The sequence below is a fragment of the Aptenodytes patagonicus genome, chromosome 1 (assembly GCF_965638725.1).
Source record: "Aptenodytes patagonicus chromosome 1, bAptPat1.pri.cur, whole genome shotgun sequence".
Taxonomy (NCBI): Eukaryota; Metazoa; Chordata; class Aves; order Sphenisciformes; family Spheniscidae; genus Aptenodytes; species Aptenodytes patagonicus.
In genome coordinates, this window is record NC_134949.1 from 219,850,006 (window position 1) to 219,866,902 (window position 16,897).

Sequence of the window (16,897 nt, forward strand, 5' to 3'; positions counted from 1 at the left end):
GACCTACATTTCCATGGTTGCTTGACTTGCAAAACAGCAGCCCACCTCTTCAAGACTTCTCCTAACAGCGTGAAATGTAATGAAACAGTGTTAGTGCATTTTGGTACTGGAATGATGACTACTCTAGAAGGTGATTACTAATTGTTTTAGGTTCCTCTTATGCGTGACTATCTGAAGTTAGCCCCCTCAGCCATCACTTATTTCTGTTTACAAGTTCTGGCAAGATACCAAGATATTGCAAGGGGGTTTGGATATGTAGCTCTCATTGTTTCCAGTCACGTAGTTAATCAGTGGAAAGGCCTGAAGGAGAACACAGGTTATTTGATCCCGTGGCCTGGTGATGGATTTTTTTTTTGACCCCACTGCTTCTACATGTGGAGTTTGATTCTGTGCCACTGAAGTCAATGAAAATGTTACTGACTTTGGTGGGAGCAAAATATCAGGCTGCTAACAGTGAGCTGTGACAGAGCGGTGCCGTAGTTCTAGCAAGAGAGCAATGCAGCATTACTAACATGATGTATAAAGAACTGTTTTTCTACAGCAGCTTTAATTTTGACATCAGCTTGTCCTGAAGCTGATCCATGTAGCTCAGTCAAGAGCAATTCCATGGTATGCTCACTTGATGAAGGCTCTGGTGCCCACCAGTGTGGTATGCAGTGCTGTGCCAAGTCCTTAGGCGGCAGCAGCAGAAGCATGGCCATGTGGAGCACCTGGGAAGTGATGGCTGAGAGCCTGTTTGCCCAAGTGCAAAGCCTCCCTGGTGTCGTACTTGAAAATGTGATTAATGAAAGAGTTTGTGATGCCTGCAGTTTCAGAAGAGAGCCAGTGTGGGGTGGACCTGCTCCAACATTTGCATACATAGATGGAGTAGCTCTGCTTCCTGCTCTTGCTGCGATTCTTGTCATCTTTCTTCTGGATCTTACTCTTTTGGGCCCTTTTCTGGGGCTGGAGCAGGCATGGCTGTCTCTGGTTTTTGCATATTGCTCTGTTTCTGACAAACAGAAGAAGTGACTTAGGATTCCTGCTGATACAAATCTCAATCTCATAGGTTACTCCAAACATTTTGGTTGGTTCCTGTGAAGCTGACACCCTGATGTTTCTTTGATTCATCACTTATTTCCTCTTTCTTAAATGTTGCTGAACTGACTAATGTCCTTTTATTATTCCTCGCTAGCTGTCAAGAAGAAGCAAAATTATGCTAGTGTACATGAGGCAGTGAAAGCTGGTGATGTAGAACAGCTTGTGTCAATGATAAAAAGTGGAGCTGGTATTAATGAGGTGGATTTAGTCCACAAATTGACACCGCTGCACTGTGCTGCACACTCTGGAAGTCTGGAGGTAAAACATTATGTTAGTGTTCAGACACAGCAAGGTTTTTGTAGGTTAGTGTTTTCCTTCTTTGAGAGAGGCTGGACACAAAATTGATAGCTTTGATTAAGCTAAATCAATAATCTCTGCCTGTTTTTCTCATTAAATATATTCACCAAGAGCAGAAGTACAGGGTTTTACTTTTTCATTTTGCCTTTCTGAAGCCCCAGGCGGTTTATATAGTCAACGTTGCCAGATTTTACAAAATCTGTGATTGTCTTACTCTGAGCAAAGTGTACCCCATGGTCTCCCTTCCAGACTCATGATCTTCTTTTGTCTCTATTGGTTTTTTCCCTTCTCTTGGGACACCTAGAAAATCCTGTAAGATGTGTAAAATGTTCTGCAGGTGATTGAAACGGGAGAAGTGACATGAAAACATGTTCATTCTGTTTACCAGTGTCCTGTCCCACGCCTCATTCTCTATAGAAATAGTCCTAATACATCTTATTTAATAAATAAAACCGTTGAATATTGATGGAGGAATCAGCAGGTGCATGAATGTTTTGAACTTCCAGGAGGACTGAGCTGCTGTATTCAGCACAACATTCACCTTCTTGTTGCAGCCTCCTTGTACAATCTTTATAGCAATCTAACCTTGAAGCAACAAGGCCATGAATAACCATCTAAAAATTCATGTCCCAAAGGAAAGAATGTAAAGTTCTTGCTAAACTCAAGAAATAGTAAGTGCAGTGCTGTTACTGGAATGTACAGAAACTGTCAAGAAAATGCTGATCATCATGTTGTCAACCCTAAAACCAGATTGCTTATCCACCCTTTTCTGCCTCTATAAATTCTGCCATTTTTCATTTGACTCTCCTACTTTGCAATCAATGTATTAGACTTTATTGAATTACCTGTCATCTATTTGTCGCTAAGCTCCTTTGTGGGAACAGTGGAGGAACCAGAGCTGTAGGCTGGCCTAAAAGAAGATAATAAATCATAATAATATATAATAAAAAATTTTAACTGGTCCTCTAGCTGTTTTTGGATAGTCCATAAAGCTTTCCATTGCAAGCAATAGTATCTGCTGGAAAAAGGTGAATAAGCAAAACTAAGCTGTGGAAGGATGAGAAGAGAGATGGGATTGCGTACAGCTAAGGACCCTAATAAATTAAATGAGGCTTTAACTTTGGTTCATGGTATTTTTCCTGCCAGTAATTTTAGCTGGAATTCAAGTGAGTGTGTTTGCATTGTTTTTTCCAATGCTTTTACCTCATGCCATGTGAATACTCTCACAGATTACATTTTAAATCTGGAAGAGTAAAATTAAGAAGCCATACTGTAAAATCAATGCTAGGGTCTGAATTAGTAGGTTATTTGCATTTTTTGTACCGTTGGGTTAAACCTGGAAAGTATAACTTAGCTGTAACTTCCTAATGCTCAAGTATCTGGCTCAGGCGTGCTCTGGGGTGTCATATTTCCATAATGAAGTGTTCTGATACTGTTTTGAAATGTAACATCGACTGATAAATTATAATTAAAATGTGCCTCAGATACATGATAAGAATAGTTAAATAAAAAACTTTGGTTTTGGTTGAGCAGTGCCTTCACTGGTTGCTCTGGCATGGAGCTGATACAACACACGTAACTGTCAGAGGCTGGACAGCAGCTCACCTTGCGGCTATCCGAGGTCAGGATGCTTGCATGCAGGTACGTATAAATATTCACTCTCAAGTGAAAGTAAGTAGGGCAGACCTTCAGTTTGGACAAGTTCATTATGAAGATCAGCTGAGAGAGCTCCTAATGGAGCTATGAGTATCTCATCTTGATGTCTTTACATCTGGAATCAAGTCACTCTTGTTAAAACCTGTGCACTCATTTGCGCTATCTGTGCAAACAGATTTATTTTGTGTAGTGTCATTGCCTTGCGGTCAGCCCAGAGTTATCCTGCTGATCATCTCGAGTCATCCTGCTAGGCGATGTTTGCTTTTTCAGCTGGTGAACCGAACTTCTGCTTTGCATTTCTTTTAGGCTTTGTTAATAAACGGAGCAAACGCAGAAGCTCAGGATGATCGTGGGTGCACTCCGTCACACTTAGCTGCAGCCCATGGGCAGTCTTACACCTTACAAACCGTACTGCGAAGTGGAGCGGTGAGAGACTTTTACCCACAGTTCCCTAGTGCAAAGCCAAAGTCTGTTATCTTTTTCCAAACAAAACTCTCCCTAGATTAAACTGAGATTTAGGCCTGTAGATTAATTACTGTTGGTATGTTCTTGTTGGTGAATTTATTTTTAGGGTAAATTTCCATTTTTTTTACTGTAAGATACATTTGGGAAATCATCCAAAAATCTAGAGAGAATCGATAATGTGAGTAAACCACATTCCACTGAGGATGTCATTAAATGAAGATCAGGCATTGTGGTGGTTGTGATTTTTTGCAATTGTACAAATCTGTTATAGTAAAGGAGACATAAACTTAAAAAAAATCCAGATGCATATTTAAGGAATAATGACCAATGCAGTGATAGAAGTATGTCTAAAAATACACCTTTTATATGTGTATTATTTAAATAAAACCAAGAACCTGTGAAAAGTGCCTGTCTTGGAATGGGAACTGCATACATGGCATGAACTTTGAAAAAAGCTATTTGATTTGATTTCAATAATTTAACACAATGAACAGCTGATTCCTATTTATAAAATTTGTCTTGTGTCTAAGATTCATAAATGAATGAATTAACCTGCTGCTTTCATTTTAGAATGTAAATGTTTCAGACAGGAATGACTGGAAGCCTGTTCATTATGCTGCTTTTCATGGTCGCTTGGGGTGTTTGCAGCTTCTTGTTAGATGGGGAGCGTGTATAGATGATGTGGATAACAATGGAAACCTTCCAGGTATATCAGGATAAATCATACTTTTTTTAACCTTTGGTTTACAGTTGTTGTGTGATATGATAATTGTAGCAAATTATAAGTAATGCACACCAGCAGCATTTGCTATTTGATTCCATGCAATCAACATAGTTACTCCATTTTTATAATTATGGGGGAATTTATAAATCCAAAGTATTTATCTGTCGGTGACAGTATCCTATTGACCTCCTGCTGCTGCTGGCAAGGATCAGAGCTCATGGGTGCTGGAATAAGGGAGCAGGCTGAGCCTGGTTGAGAGTGCTGTGTAGGTGGGCAGCATCTGATATGTGTGTGATCGAGCGCATATGCCAGTGGAGGTCACAGGAGGAGAAGGGTAGGTGGAGCAGGAGGCAGTTTCAGCTGCTATATGCTCCTCTTTGAATTTGTGCCAGGCTTTAATGGCTGTGCCAGTGTGATCAGATTCTGGCACGTTCATATGTAGGTTTTTGTATCCCACTATTTCTTAACTGATTTGGTAAAATCTTTGTTCTCATTTACCTGTGATTTCTTCATCTTGACTTCTGGAATACTGGTATTCTGTATTATCTGTAATCTGTACTCTTCATAATCATGAGCATAGTCACTTCAGCACAAAAAATGGGCCGTGTTTATTCCTTGCTCTTCATAGTTTCTCCAGCGTCTGTCTGCCTACCATGCCACTGCCTCAATATCCTCTGTAAGTTGAATGGTATTGTTCATACCCTGTGTTCTCATTGCATCCTTTCCCTTTTAGCATTTTCCTTCTTATGGTCTGTCACATTATTTGTTCCAAATAGCATATTTTTTTTCTCTAGAACTTGTTCAGAGTTATCTTTTTAAATCCCTCTTAAAATCTTTTACCCTCCGTTAAGCACCACTTACCTAGTAAACTGATATCTATGTTCTGTTTTGCAAACCTGGGCCTTGTTAAAGGATGTGAGGCTCTTGCATCCCAGCAGGACATCTGGTGTGTTAGCAACAAGGGATCATGATGTTAGACACCCTGGTGGCAGCGTAGAAGGTAGCGTTATTTGCATTTGGGAACACTTCCCTGATAACAGACATTTATGGAGAGGTGGCAAATGCCAGCACAGTTCTACTTAAATGCTCTCTATGTACTGGTTAGTAGAAAATTGTTTTTGTTGTTATTTTGACATCTACGGAAGCTTGATCCTCCAGCCTTTGTTCTGTTTCATTTGATCATATTATCATCCAAAGGAAAGAAAATGCTTTGGAACATTGCTAGTAAAAGATTAATAAAGTGGTGTGGTGTACAGACCAGCTTTTCCTCAGCTTCTGAAACAGCGAAGTGAACTCAAATCATCTTTGCATGTTTCAGCTTCAAGATTAGCTGGACAGTGCTATCATTTTTCCTAACAGTATACTGAAAGAAATTTACTGAGGTTGTGATGCCATACACCTAAAAGTTGGCTGCACCTTTTGCATGTGTGCGTTATAGTAGAGGCTTTAATTACCTATAGCATGCTAATTTTTGGGAAGGAATGTGGCTCATTCAGTGTACAGAATGGGCTGTGCTCATTAATTCAACATTTTGTTTTCTCTCTGTATTTGGTTTTTGGCCATATCCATGTTTCATTTATTGCTCAGTAGTTAAACCTGTTCTAAATATAATATTAATTTAATCGTAGCGCAACATCTGAGTTTTTCACAGATGCTGTTTTTTCACTCGCCACTTTGAGAAGAGCGAATAGCACTAGCCTGATTTTGTAAAAGGCGCGATGAAACACAGAGAAGTTGGGGTACCAACACCAACTACCCACTGCCTATTTCTGATGCCTGAGACAAGGTTTTTCAAAGTTCTCAGCATTAAGCTGCATATTTTGTGTTAACATCACGGTACTCTTTGGCTTTAGTCTCAACTGCAAGTGCTCAGCGGACTGACGCTCATACGGCACAGTTATATGTTGGGCACTAGCTACTAAGAAACACACAGGTTAAAAGCCACCTATGAAAAGTTCATTTATGTGTCTTCCACAGCATCCCACTGAAACTGTGCAAAAAGACATGGATGGAATACAACTCTCTAATCTATTTTCCCCTTGCTGCCTTTGCAGAAAACGTTGAGCTTTTCTGACCGCTTTCTGCACAGGACAGACAACTGATAAAAAAGTTTCATCCCAAAAGGTGAAGTTTTATCCCTGAGATTTTAGGTATCTGAAAGTGGATTCATAAGGGTTGAGTTAGTTTTTCACCAGCTGACTAGTAATCAGTACTTAATTTTAAGAAGGTACCTCTTCTTTTCACTTCTCCCTGAGTAACTAACTCACTGAGTAAAATTAAGACAATGGGAAAAACTGCCCTGATTTCAGTGAAGCTCAGATTTTGTTGTGTTAAATTTCAGCAATCATCTGTACCTAAGTATTGTCATCTTGCCATAACACCAATATCCATCACCTTTTAGAACAATTACGCTCTGGAAAGCTGTGGATGGTTTGCAATAGAGAACTTGCATGTGCCAAAAATTAACTTAAGTGACATGGGTTTTTTTGGTCCTGGGTACATTGTTTATTAACTATGAAGATGGAAACAAACTAATCCTTTTGCCTGTAGAACATCAGCCAACTTTTACAGAACATTTTCATGGAGTGGTAACACATAGTAAGCATTTATTTGGCAACCTCTTCCCATTAATGGGGCTAGAGAATACTAATAATTTCAAAATAATGAGCATGTGTTTTGTACCTCTTACTTTGTTACAGGCCCAGCACTCTAGTAGTATTAAATAATTATACCTCAGCGTAGCCTAAAGGACAGGGGAGGAAACACTTGACCCCCACAGGGAAGCAGTCACTGCCCTGGTGAGGTGGAGCTGCTCCTGCACACAGCAACTGTCTGCAACAGTTGAAGGAAAGAAATGTAAGGCAGAAGTACCGTGAATAGAAGCCTCTGTCATGGGATGTACCTTCAAATACTTTACCCAGTAAAGTGAATGTCACTGTCCTCATTTTATAGGTGGGGTAACTGAGATGCAGAGGTGTGACAAAACTTGTTTGTGGTGGCACAGTAGAGGTGGGACTAAAGCAGAAATGGTCTCAACTCCTAATCAAGGACATCCCTCGCTGGCCCTCTGTAATGAGTATCCCTAAGACAGCAAAGTCAGACAGCTGCCGAGGAGTGAGATTTGTGTTCATGGGGAAGATGAGACCCCAGTGGCACACTCTCCTAGCTAGTGCTCAAAGGTCTCTCAGCAGTGCTCTGCTGTCTCCTGCAATCAGCTCTGCCAGGGAATCTTCTTTGCAGATCTTGTCCTTGACTCTTTTACCTCCTTTGCACAGAGCGGAACTGTGTCCTGGATAGGAGCTGAGCATCCCCTGTCCAGCTGAGGCTGTTCCCACTCGTTGTGCCGTGTTGGACAGCTCAAGTGCTGGTAGACAAGCTAGATCTAACTAGTGGTGAGAACACTGCTTTCTTGGTGGGCAGCAGTGCTCTGCTCTAACATACTTTGTTTTACCTTATTCTATAGCTCATCTGGCAGCAATGGAAGGACACTTGCATTGCTTTAAGTTCTTGGTCAGTAAAATGGCCAGTGTCATGCACACACTGAAAGCCAGGAATGACCAAGGAGAGACTCCAAGGGACTTGGCTGAACGGTTCTATAAAGATAATATTCTGCAATATATTGACAGTATGGAAAAAGAGGAGGAACATCCAGAGACACAGGAAGGTGAGTATGGATCAAGATACTGTTAAAATAGGCATTGTAATTCTATAGAAATGCTTGATTCTGAAAACTTGTATGAGCAGAAGTATAACATTTAAATTACCAATATAAGGAAGAGCTGTTCCTTTCAATACTTACTACACTTACTGATAGCTAAGACTGGGATTCTCAATGTGATTTTATAAATGTCTTAGGTTTACCCATTATTGAAATAAAACATGTCACACTGTGTTGCACTATGAATACCGAGTTATCCATGTCCTTAGACTCCAGTAGACATCCAGACGAGCTGTATAATTTTCGTGAGTTTTCAGATTTGCCTGCTCAGAATCCCTTACTTGCATTGAATAGCAACTTAGCCTGGAAATACCCCACTGAAATTAAGGTTACTTGCTAACCAGCAATACTACTGCAGTCAGAACAGCCAAAGGATACAAGTGTGGGAAGGTCTGCAAGGAGAACCTTCGGCAGAGCAAGGATAGAAGAACTGCACCTTCACCTCTCTACTTTTTCCGGGCACTTACTGTCCTCATCTGCTAGTCTTTTGTCATTATACATATATGTATATATGTCAGTACTCTCTGTCTATAAAAAATAACTAGAAAAATCAAATTGTCTGTATGGGTAGTTTTTAAACAAGAAGTAAAATACTTTATGTATTTGGTTAGACTATGAAATTCAAAATAGGCAAATGACTCCAGTTACCACCAGTAATACAACATCAACCGTAAAACAAAGGTGTACTTGTTACTTCAGGTTTATGAAATTAATTTCTTAACTGTATAAGGTGCCTGTGCCATAACCAAGACATGTTTAGTCAAGTCTATGATGAACAGTGCTAGTTATGCCGCTGCATTTTAACTGATTAAGGGTGCATTAACCTGGCTAACTACAGCTATGAAGTGCCCATGCATAAGTTTCTATGAGAGCGGGAAGCAGTGAGAGACAAATGAGCATGTTTAGTGGAATTACTGGCATCTGTTTGGAAACCTGTGCATTTCATTTTCAGTTTTAGCTTTCCCAGCCCATGGTGCTGCTTTCAAAGGGGACTTGTTAGTGCTTAGAAGATTAGTGAGAAGTCGCGTAATCAATATTAATGAGCGGGATGATAAGGGATCCACTCTCATGCACAAAGGTCAGTAATTATGATCTGTGTTTCAGCTTGTTACTGTTTGTTGCTGACTTGTTTACTTAGTTTTTCAAGTGGCTGCTCATCAGATAAAGTTCATGAAAAACAGCATCTCATTTCCTGAGGGCTCGAAAGGGTGACCCTGAAAAACATATTTTGTGATGTATGTGTGTGAAGGTATCACTTTAAAAACAAAATAACCGAGCTGAAGTCAAGAAAGAAGAGTTTATATTAAAGAGAAAACAACATCTAAACTGAAAACTAAGTAGTTTTTTTTATCAGGCGAGATGTGACTTTTAGAAACATTGGCTAGCTAGGTATAAGAATGATCTGTATTGTGGCCTGGGCCTTCATTTACTGAACTTATCAATACTGCGGAGATGCGTTATAAAAACCACAACAAAGTCATTTGGTGGTACGCTGTGAAGGAAGCTAAGCTTCTGGTATCTAACACCTTGGTATTTAGTGGAGTGCTAGCATTACAGAAAAATGGTCCTTTTGTGTTTGAGGGTTTCATAGTAATGTCTGAAAGAATAGGAGAGGAAAGAAAGAGGGAGGTATTCTTGTAATATGCTTTTAACACTATTTCCCACATTTCTTTTTGAATAAATACAAATGGTAGAATTTTTAGAAACATAATTAAGGTTCTCATTGTGAAAATTCATATGTATTTATTTTCAAAGTGTTTTCTATATTCTTTCCCACCCTCTTTTCTTGGAATGGTGCTAACCTACAATTGTTTCATCCCCAGTCTTTGCATGCAATGTTGGTGTTATGGGGAAATACTATGTCTGATTGTAATTTCATTTCCTTATCTCAGTAAGAAAACAAATATGGCAAACATCCAAAGGGGGTGCTGTCAAGAAATGGATTTATGCTTCCTTGAGAAAAACAGCTTACAGGTTTCAGCTAGACATGCCAAATACCATCTTCCATATGTGAGACATCATTCCTGGCACCACGTGGTATGACTAGTAGCCATGCCAGATCATATGACTAGGCAAAGCTGTTGTGTTAGGCTGCAGCTGAGAAGTGTTGCCTTGAGTGTCTGGCCCAAAAAATGATGTACCTATAGAATCATAGAATCATAGAATCATTGAGGTTGGAAAAGACCTCTAAGATCATCGAGTCCAACCGTCAACCCAACACCACCAGGCCCACTAAACCATGTCCCTAAGCGCCTCATCTACACGTCTTTTAAAAACCTCCAGGGATGGGGACTCCACCACTTCCCTGGGCAGCCTGGTCCAATGTTTCACCACTCTTTCAGTAAAGAAATTTTTCCTTACATCCAATCTAAACCTCCCCTGGCGCAACTTGAGGCCATTTCCTCTCGTCCTATCGCTTGTTACTTTGGAGAAAAGACCAACACCCACCTCGCTACAACTTCCTTTCAGGTAGTTGTAGAGAGCGATGAGGTCTCCCCTCAGCCTCCTTTTCTCCAGGCTGAACAGTCCCAGTTCCCTCAGCCGCTCCTCAGAAGACTTGTTCTCCAGACCCCTCACCAGCCTCGTTGCCCTTCTCTGGACACGCTCTAGCACCTCAACGTCCTTCTTGTAGTGAGGGGCCCAAAACTGAACACAGTATTCGAGGTGCGGCCTCACCAGGGCTGAGTACAGGGGCACGATCACTTCCCTACTCCTACTGGCCACACTATTTCTGATACAGGCCAGGATGCCATTGGCCTTCTTGGCCACCTGGGCACACTGCCGGCTCATGTTCAGCCGGCTGTCGACCAACACCCCCAGGTCCTTTTCCGCCAGGCAGCTTTCCAGCCACTCTTCCCCAAGCCTGTAGCGCTGCATGGGGTTGTTGTGGCCGAAGTGCAGGACCCGGCACTTGTCCTTGTTGAACCTCATACAGTTGGCCTGGGCCCATCCATCCAGCCTGTCCAGGTCCCTCTGCAGAGCCTTCCTACCCTCGAGCAGATCAACACTCCCACCCAACTTGGTGTCATCTGCAAACTTACTGAGGGTGCACTCGATCCCCTCATCCAGATCATCAATAAAGATATTAAACAAGACCGGCCCCAGTACTGAGCCCTGGGGAACACCGCTCGTGACCGGCCGCCAACTGGATGTAACTCCATTCACCACAACTCTCTGGGCCCGGCCATCCAGCCAGTTTTTGACCCAGCGCAGAGTCCACCTGTCTAAGCCGTGAGCCGCCAGCTTCTCTAGGAGAATGCTGTGGGAGACGGTGTCAAAGGCCTTGCTGAAGTCCAGGTAGACCACATCCACAGCCTTTCCCTCATCCACTAGGCGGGTCACCTGGTCATAGAAGGAGATCAGGTTGGTCAAGCAGGACCTGCCTCTCATGAACCCGTGCTGGCTAGGCCGGATCCCCTGGTTGTCCCGCTCATGCCTTGTGAGCGCCCTCAAGATGAGCCGCTCCATAATCTTCCCCGGCACCGAGGTCAGGCTGACAGGCCTGTAGTTCCCCGGATCCTCCTTCCGGCCCTTCTTGTGGATGGGCGTCACATTGGCAAGCCTCCAGTCATCCGGGACCTCCCCCGTTAACCAGGACTGCTGATAAATGATGGAGAGTGGCTTGGCGAGCACCTCCGCCAGCTCCCTCAGCACTCTCGGGTGGATCCCATCCGGCCCCATAGACTTGTGAGTGTCCAGGTGGCGTAGCAGATCATTGACTGCTTCCTCCTGGATTACGGGGGGTTCATCCTGCTCGCCGTCCCCGTCTTCCAGCTCGGGGGGCCGAGTACCCTGAGGTAGTTCCAGCACAAAGCCCTGGCTTCTTTCCTTCTCTGTGAGACAGCACCACACACCACAGATTGGGGCAACCAGCTGTGTCTGATGTATGGGAGCTCAGAGTTGGAGAGAGGTGACACTGATTTGCTGCAAATTTATGACATAAAGGCCTTACTGCAAGAGAGTGTGAGGCAGCATTATTTGTGTGTCTCATGCTTGGCGCATAAGACTGGGCAAGTTTAGTTTAACTCATGTCCGGGAAGAGTTGCCAGTAAATTACTGGAACTAGAAGGAGGCACAAAACCACACTGCATGATCTTCTCCAAAACTGCGTGTACCCATGTGACTTGAGCATCTTGAAATACAGGCTTCTGTTGAAATAGTATCTCCCCTGTGGTGGGTTAGTGAACCCAACCTCTGGCATGTCAAATAATGACAAGAGGGGGACATTTTAGGTTTGAAACACTTCAGTTGTACATAACTCACTTGTGTGCACGTTCCTTCCCTTAGCTGCTGGACAGGGGCATATCCATTGCTTACAGTGGTTGATTGAAATGGGAGCTGACTGTGACATTACAAATGATGCTGGAGAGACTCCAAAGGATGTAGCCAAGAGGTAGCAGTACTTATCCTGTAGCTCTCTCATTTATTTACTTACTATTTATATATCAATATCATGTCAGCTTTGTTGGAATTAATCCTGATATTCAGTGATGGAGCAAGAACAGATCAGGCCCATGAATTCCAGCTCTGAGTCATAAGCAAAGCTGTATTGTAGCTATAAAAGGTTTTAATTTTCACTTAATTTAATTTAATTTTTTTTTTTAGCAAAGTCAGACATAAAAAATGAAAACTAGCTGATCTGCAAAAGGAAAGTTGTGAGCCAGTATGCTCCAGCTGTACAAAGTAAATGAGAACTAGCGAAGACCAGCTGATTTTTGCATTAATTAAAATAATACAGTTACTGATGAGTTTCAATTAAGAAAACCTGCAAAGGAAAAGATACCTCTGATGTGGCAGTCATTGTCATAAGATTTCATTGAGGCAGAGCTCATGCCATCAGAATACTACAAAAAGCAGATTAGCTGCTCATAGTTTGTGTACCAGTGCCTCCTTTAATCCTGAAACCCGCTCCAATAAATGGGAACATAAAGAGTTTCAGAGTTTCTGTCACATGCAGGGAGCATGGCTGCATTTTTCCCGACGATTGGGATATTTCAGTGTAGGTTAACTGTTCTCTGTGCAGGTTTGCCCAACTGGCAGCTGTGGAACTTTTGACACAAAGAACTGGAGACAGTAACTCTAGTGATGAAGAACTAGATGCAGACAACATAAAGTTTTTTGAAAGACATGGTGTGGAAGGGAGTACAGATAGCAAAGAAGATTTAACCCTGGATAAAGCAGAGAAAAGGAACGCACGCAGTAAGCACTGTCTTTCCATCACTCCTTATTTGAAAAAGTTGGTCTCAAGACATTATAGTCCTAGTTGCACGGTTTCTGCCAACTGCCGTGACTTTTTTGTTGTAAGATGAGATAGTTGACAGGATATCTGCACCACTGAGTAGTCAAACAAATTGTGGAAAATTAGAAAGCATAGCAGAGGGCAATCAGAACATAATTGTTACGCTGTTTTAATCCGTGTTGGTGAAACCATATTGGATTGCTACTTGTTTTTGAGATCTGTCTGCTATGTGGGTGTCAGGTGTAGCTCAGTATTTGCTGAGCAGTGTGATTTCTGCTCTGTGTTTGTGAGACTATTTTCCAGACTATTGGATTCCAGCATGACTGTCTTCTCCATGCATTTTACCTACCTGGAGAGCTCTGTCTTACAGTAAGGGCCTATCGCAAGATTCAAGAACTTCAGCAACTTCTAGAAATTGCCTACAGCAACTACAGACAGCTGGGAGGAATAACTGAAGAGGAGAAGAAGATGAAAAAAGAAGAAAGGGAAGTTGAGAAGTAAGGTTAACTTGCCCTGCTAATGTTTAATTCTATGAGGCCCATTTTAAAGCCTTCTTTAACTTACACTCAAGTTGTTTTGGCCATTCTGTCCTTTCCACTTACCAACTTTAGCCAGGCCAGAAAGAAACGGACTTCAGCAATTTGTCTGACCATTTCTAGACTTCTACCACCAGGGTCAGCCCCACAGCGCAACACAAGTGTTTGATGGGTCCACACTTCTTGTGCAAGATTATCTGTTCGGCCTTCAGGTTTTCCTGCAGCATATGTGCAATAGGTCTGATAAGTCCTGGCTGTTTTGTTTGCATTGAGGATGCCAAATACATGTATGCACTTTAATAAATATGAAAAAAGGCATTAGTCTTAGCATGGCTTGGATGGAAGTGCATATACAGCAGAAATTATTCAATGACCTGCTACGTTTCTGTGTCAAGGGCAATATATTTCTATGCTCAAGAAAGCATTAGCTCATATCCAGACCACAGAAAAAAGACATCTCAGCAAACCTGCCCTTGCACATGAAACACTTTTCATAATGTCTCTCTAATTCTCAGGATCTCCATTAAATGAAAGGGTTCTGTTAGATTGGTCAGGTGATTTGATGGGCAGACTGTCTAAGTTGCAAAGAAAAGCTCTTCTGTCTATCAAAGATTTAGAGCATAAACAATAATGCAGCATCCAAAAGACAGCCCTGTCTCCCCCTCTACCTGTCAAAGATTTGGCTACCCACTGTTCTCGGTCTCTGTAGATAACCATGTCCATTATGAGTTTGGGCCACCCCAAACCACTGTCTTTATTGCGTCACTGGGAGGAGACTGTATCCGGAGGGCTTGTATGCCATCAAGAAGACAGCAGACTTACCAGTCTGTGTAGATCTGGAGCAAGTAATAGGTGTCACAGACTGGAATTAAGTAGTTCATTTCACAACCGTATATGAGCCAAGAAACTGAGGTCGGGATTTCTTTTGGTTCCAGGTCACCCTTTGACTCAGCCCAGCCTGGAAGTCCATCTTCCTTAACTTGATATGTCTGCAATGTCGATATCTGCATCCGAGTTAGTTACCTTGAGCTCCTTTTTAGACTTCTTGAAGAGATGTAGGCACTTTCAGGGTGTAATTAGACATGTACTTCAGGACGAGATTCATCACTTCTAGGAGTGTCCCTCCTGGCTTTAAAGGAGGAGGGTGACCAGCTCAGATGTTGATGCCTACACTGGAAGGTCAGAGCAATCTGTTTGTAATGATGAAAAAGTCGCTGTTGACTAATGGCAGAAATTAAGAGTCAATTTTAGATAGAGCAGCTACTCAAAAGCTAGCAGTGTCTATTAGATGGCTCTGATATGGCTTTTTAAGGGATTTTGCTTTCTGTGGCATGTGTGGCTAAACTAGAAATATTGTGAGGATCTCTGAAGGGTCTCTCTCATCTGTGGAGGCCAGAGAGCATCCCTAGCTCCACACTGGCCTTTTGAAATGGAAATAATGCTTCTCAGCATACCTACCTACCCTTCTCAGGGTACCTACCTGTGTATAAACTCCAAGATGCTTGTACCATATGGCAGAAAACCTCATTATTTTAAAATATTTAATGACAACACCATTTTGCTAGATGAAAAGCAGGAGTTGCCACTTGGGAAGGCTACTGTAGCAGATTTTGAAGTTTCCTGCTTTAGGCCATGTTTTCTGTGCAATGCTTTGACAAGGCTGCATTGCACAGAAAAAATTGCCACCATGTGTGTGCCACACAGTTTTAGAGCTGCGTGTCATTAATCTGAAGAAGTCAGCCTGGCCCCTCCGAGCGCTGATTTCCCAGCATAAGCACAGGCCATTCTTACAGTGTCAGTAAGGCTGATACAGCCTGGTAGCTTTGGGCTGCGTGAGTCAGGAATACTTCAGTCTGGGAAATGCGGTAGCTCTTGCTGAGAGCTTTCCTGCCATGCTGTTTGAATCCACAGGGCAGATGTCTCCCTTTTCCTTTTACCAATCTTCCATCTTTGTAGCTGTGCCAATTCATCCTGATACAGAGGAGAGCCAGCTCAACTCCAAATGACTCAGTTGCTGAGGTCAATTGCTGTTATAGTAAGAATACATGTATATGAATTATGTCTCAGCTAACCAGTTCCAGGAATCTCAATTAATTTAGGAGCCATTGTGGGTGTGACTGATGAGATCTTGTGCAACTGTATATCAGCCAGTGCTTCAGTTTCCCTTTAGTAAGTGTCATTCAGGCTGTCATTTGAGTATTCCTCATCTGTGGCTAAGCCAATAAGTAGGAAGGATGTAGAGGCACCAGATGTAAACGAAAAAACTGCCCTTGACCCCTCCAGAATCCCAGTTTTATGCTTTTTCTCTGTTTCATATTAACCTTTTTGCTCCTTGGGCGCATCTCCCTCTTCCGCAGCTGGAGATGGACCTGGGTTACAGCCTACCCAAGACCCTAGTGTCTGGCTCAGTGTGTGGGAAGACGTCTCCATCTCGTGGTCAGATTGCGCTGAGCACAGCTGACAGCAAAGAAAGAAAAAACCAGCTGTTTAGAGCTGTTGCAAAGAGTCTTGAGCCAGGAGCACGCTGTAGCTCACACCAGAACAGTTGGTGTGAGGAGTACTGTGCTGCTTTCTGCTGTGACTAACCTGTTCCTTAACAAAGGCACAGGACCACGTGGAGTAGCCAGGGCAGGTTTGCATGCACTTCATGCTCTGCTTGTCTCCTTTGCTTTTGGCAGGGCTGTGAGGGAGCTGGAGGCCCAGCTGGAATACGAGCGAGTCAGGCGGGAGAAGCTGGAGAGCCAGCTGGATGACTACCGTGCTGAGATAAGCCACCTTAGAGAGAGCCTGGAGAAAACCCGTGTCCTCCCTGCTCTCCCCCCAGTGAGTGCTGCATGAACTCCCCCAGAGCGTGGGACATACTGCCCGTTGCTTGTGCATGTTTGTTCTCACTGAGATTCCCGGGCATGGCGCTAGGAAATGCTGGAGTAAATATGCTAGCAGCTTTTAGCTTGGGCCACTGAAGTAAGCAGTAGCCTTTGTCGCGTCCTGACAGTGTCTCTGCTGTGAAAGGATATCAGTTTCTCCTTGTACCCTGGCAGAGAAGCACCGACATTCTTCATCTTCATATTAACAAAAGGGAGTGGACTGGTCCCTGAGTACTTCCACGCTGCATGTGCAGTGACTGACAGTTCATCCTAGCTGGCAGCTGGTACCTGAGACTGCTTCAGGAGAGGTGTTGT

General features: G+C 42.8%; 1 protein-coding gene across 2 annotated transcripts in view; it reads left to right on the top strand.

Annotated features, from left to right (window-relative positions):
* ANKRD42 (ankyrin repeat domain 42) overlaps positions 1–16,897 on the top strand; it is a 20,406-nt gene continuing 3,509 nt past the window's right edge. The window contains exons 1-11 of one of the 2 annotated variants that reach the window (XM_076328363.1): positions 1–130; positions 1,175–1,338; positions 2,911–3,018; positions 3,340–3,459; positions 4,069–4,204; positions 7,686–7,886; positions 8,893–9,018; positions 12,228–12,333; positions 12,964–13,139; positions 13,535–13,676; positions 16,394–16,538. In XM_076328363.1, coding sequence (XP_076184478.1) covers positions 112–130; positions 1,175–1,338; positions 2,911–3,018; positions 3,340–3,459; positions 4,069–4,204; positions 7,686–7,886; positions 8,893–9,018; positions 12,228–12,333; positions 12,964–13,139; positions 13,535–13,676; positions 16,394–16,538 — 1,443 coding nt within the window. In that variant the 5' untranslated portion in view covers positions 1–111. Of the gene's footprint in view, positions 131–1,149; positions 1,339–2,910; positions 3,019–3,339; positions 3,460–4,068; positions 4,205–7,685; positions 7,887–8,892; positions 9,019–12,227; positions 12,334–12,963; positions 13,140–13,534; positions 13,677–16,393; positions 16,539–16,897 lie in introns of those variants that run through there. The other variant, XM_076328364.1, reaches the window with a different exon arrangement.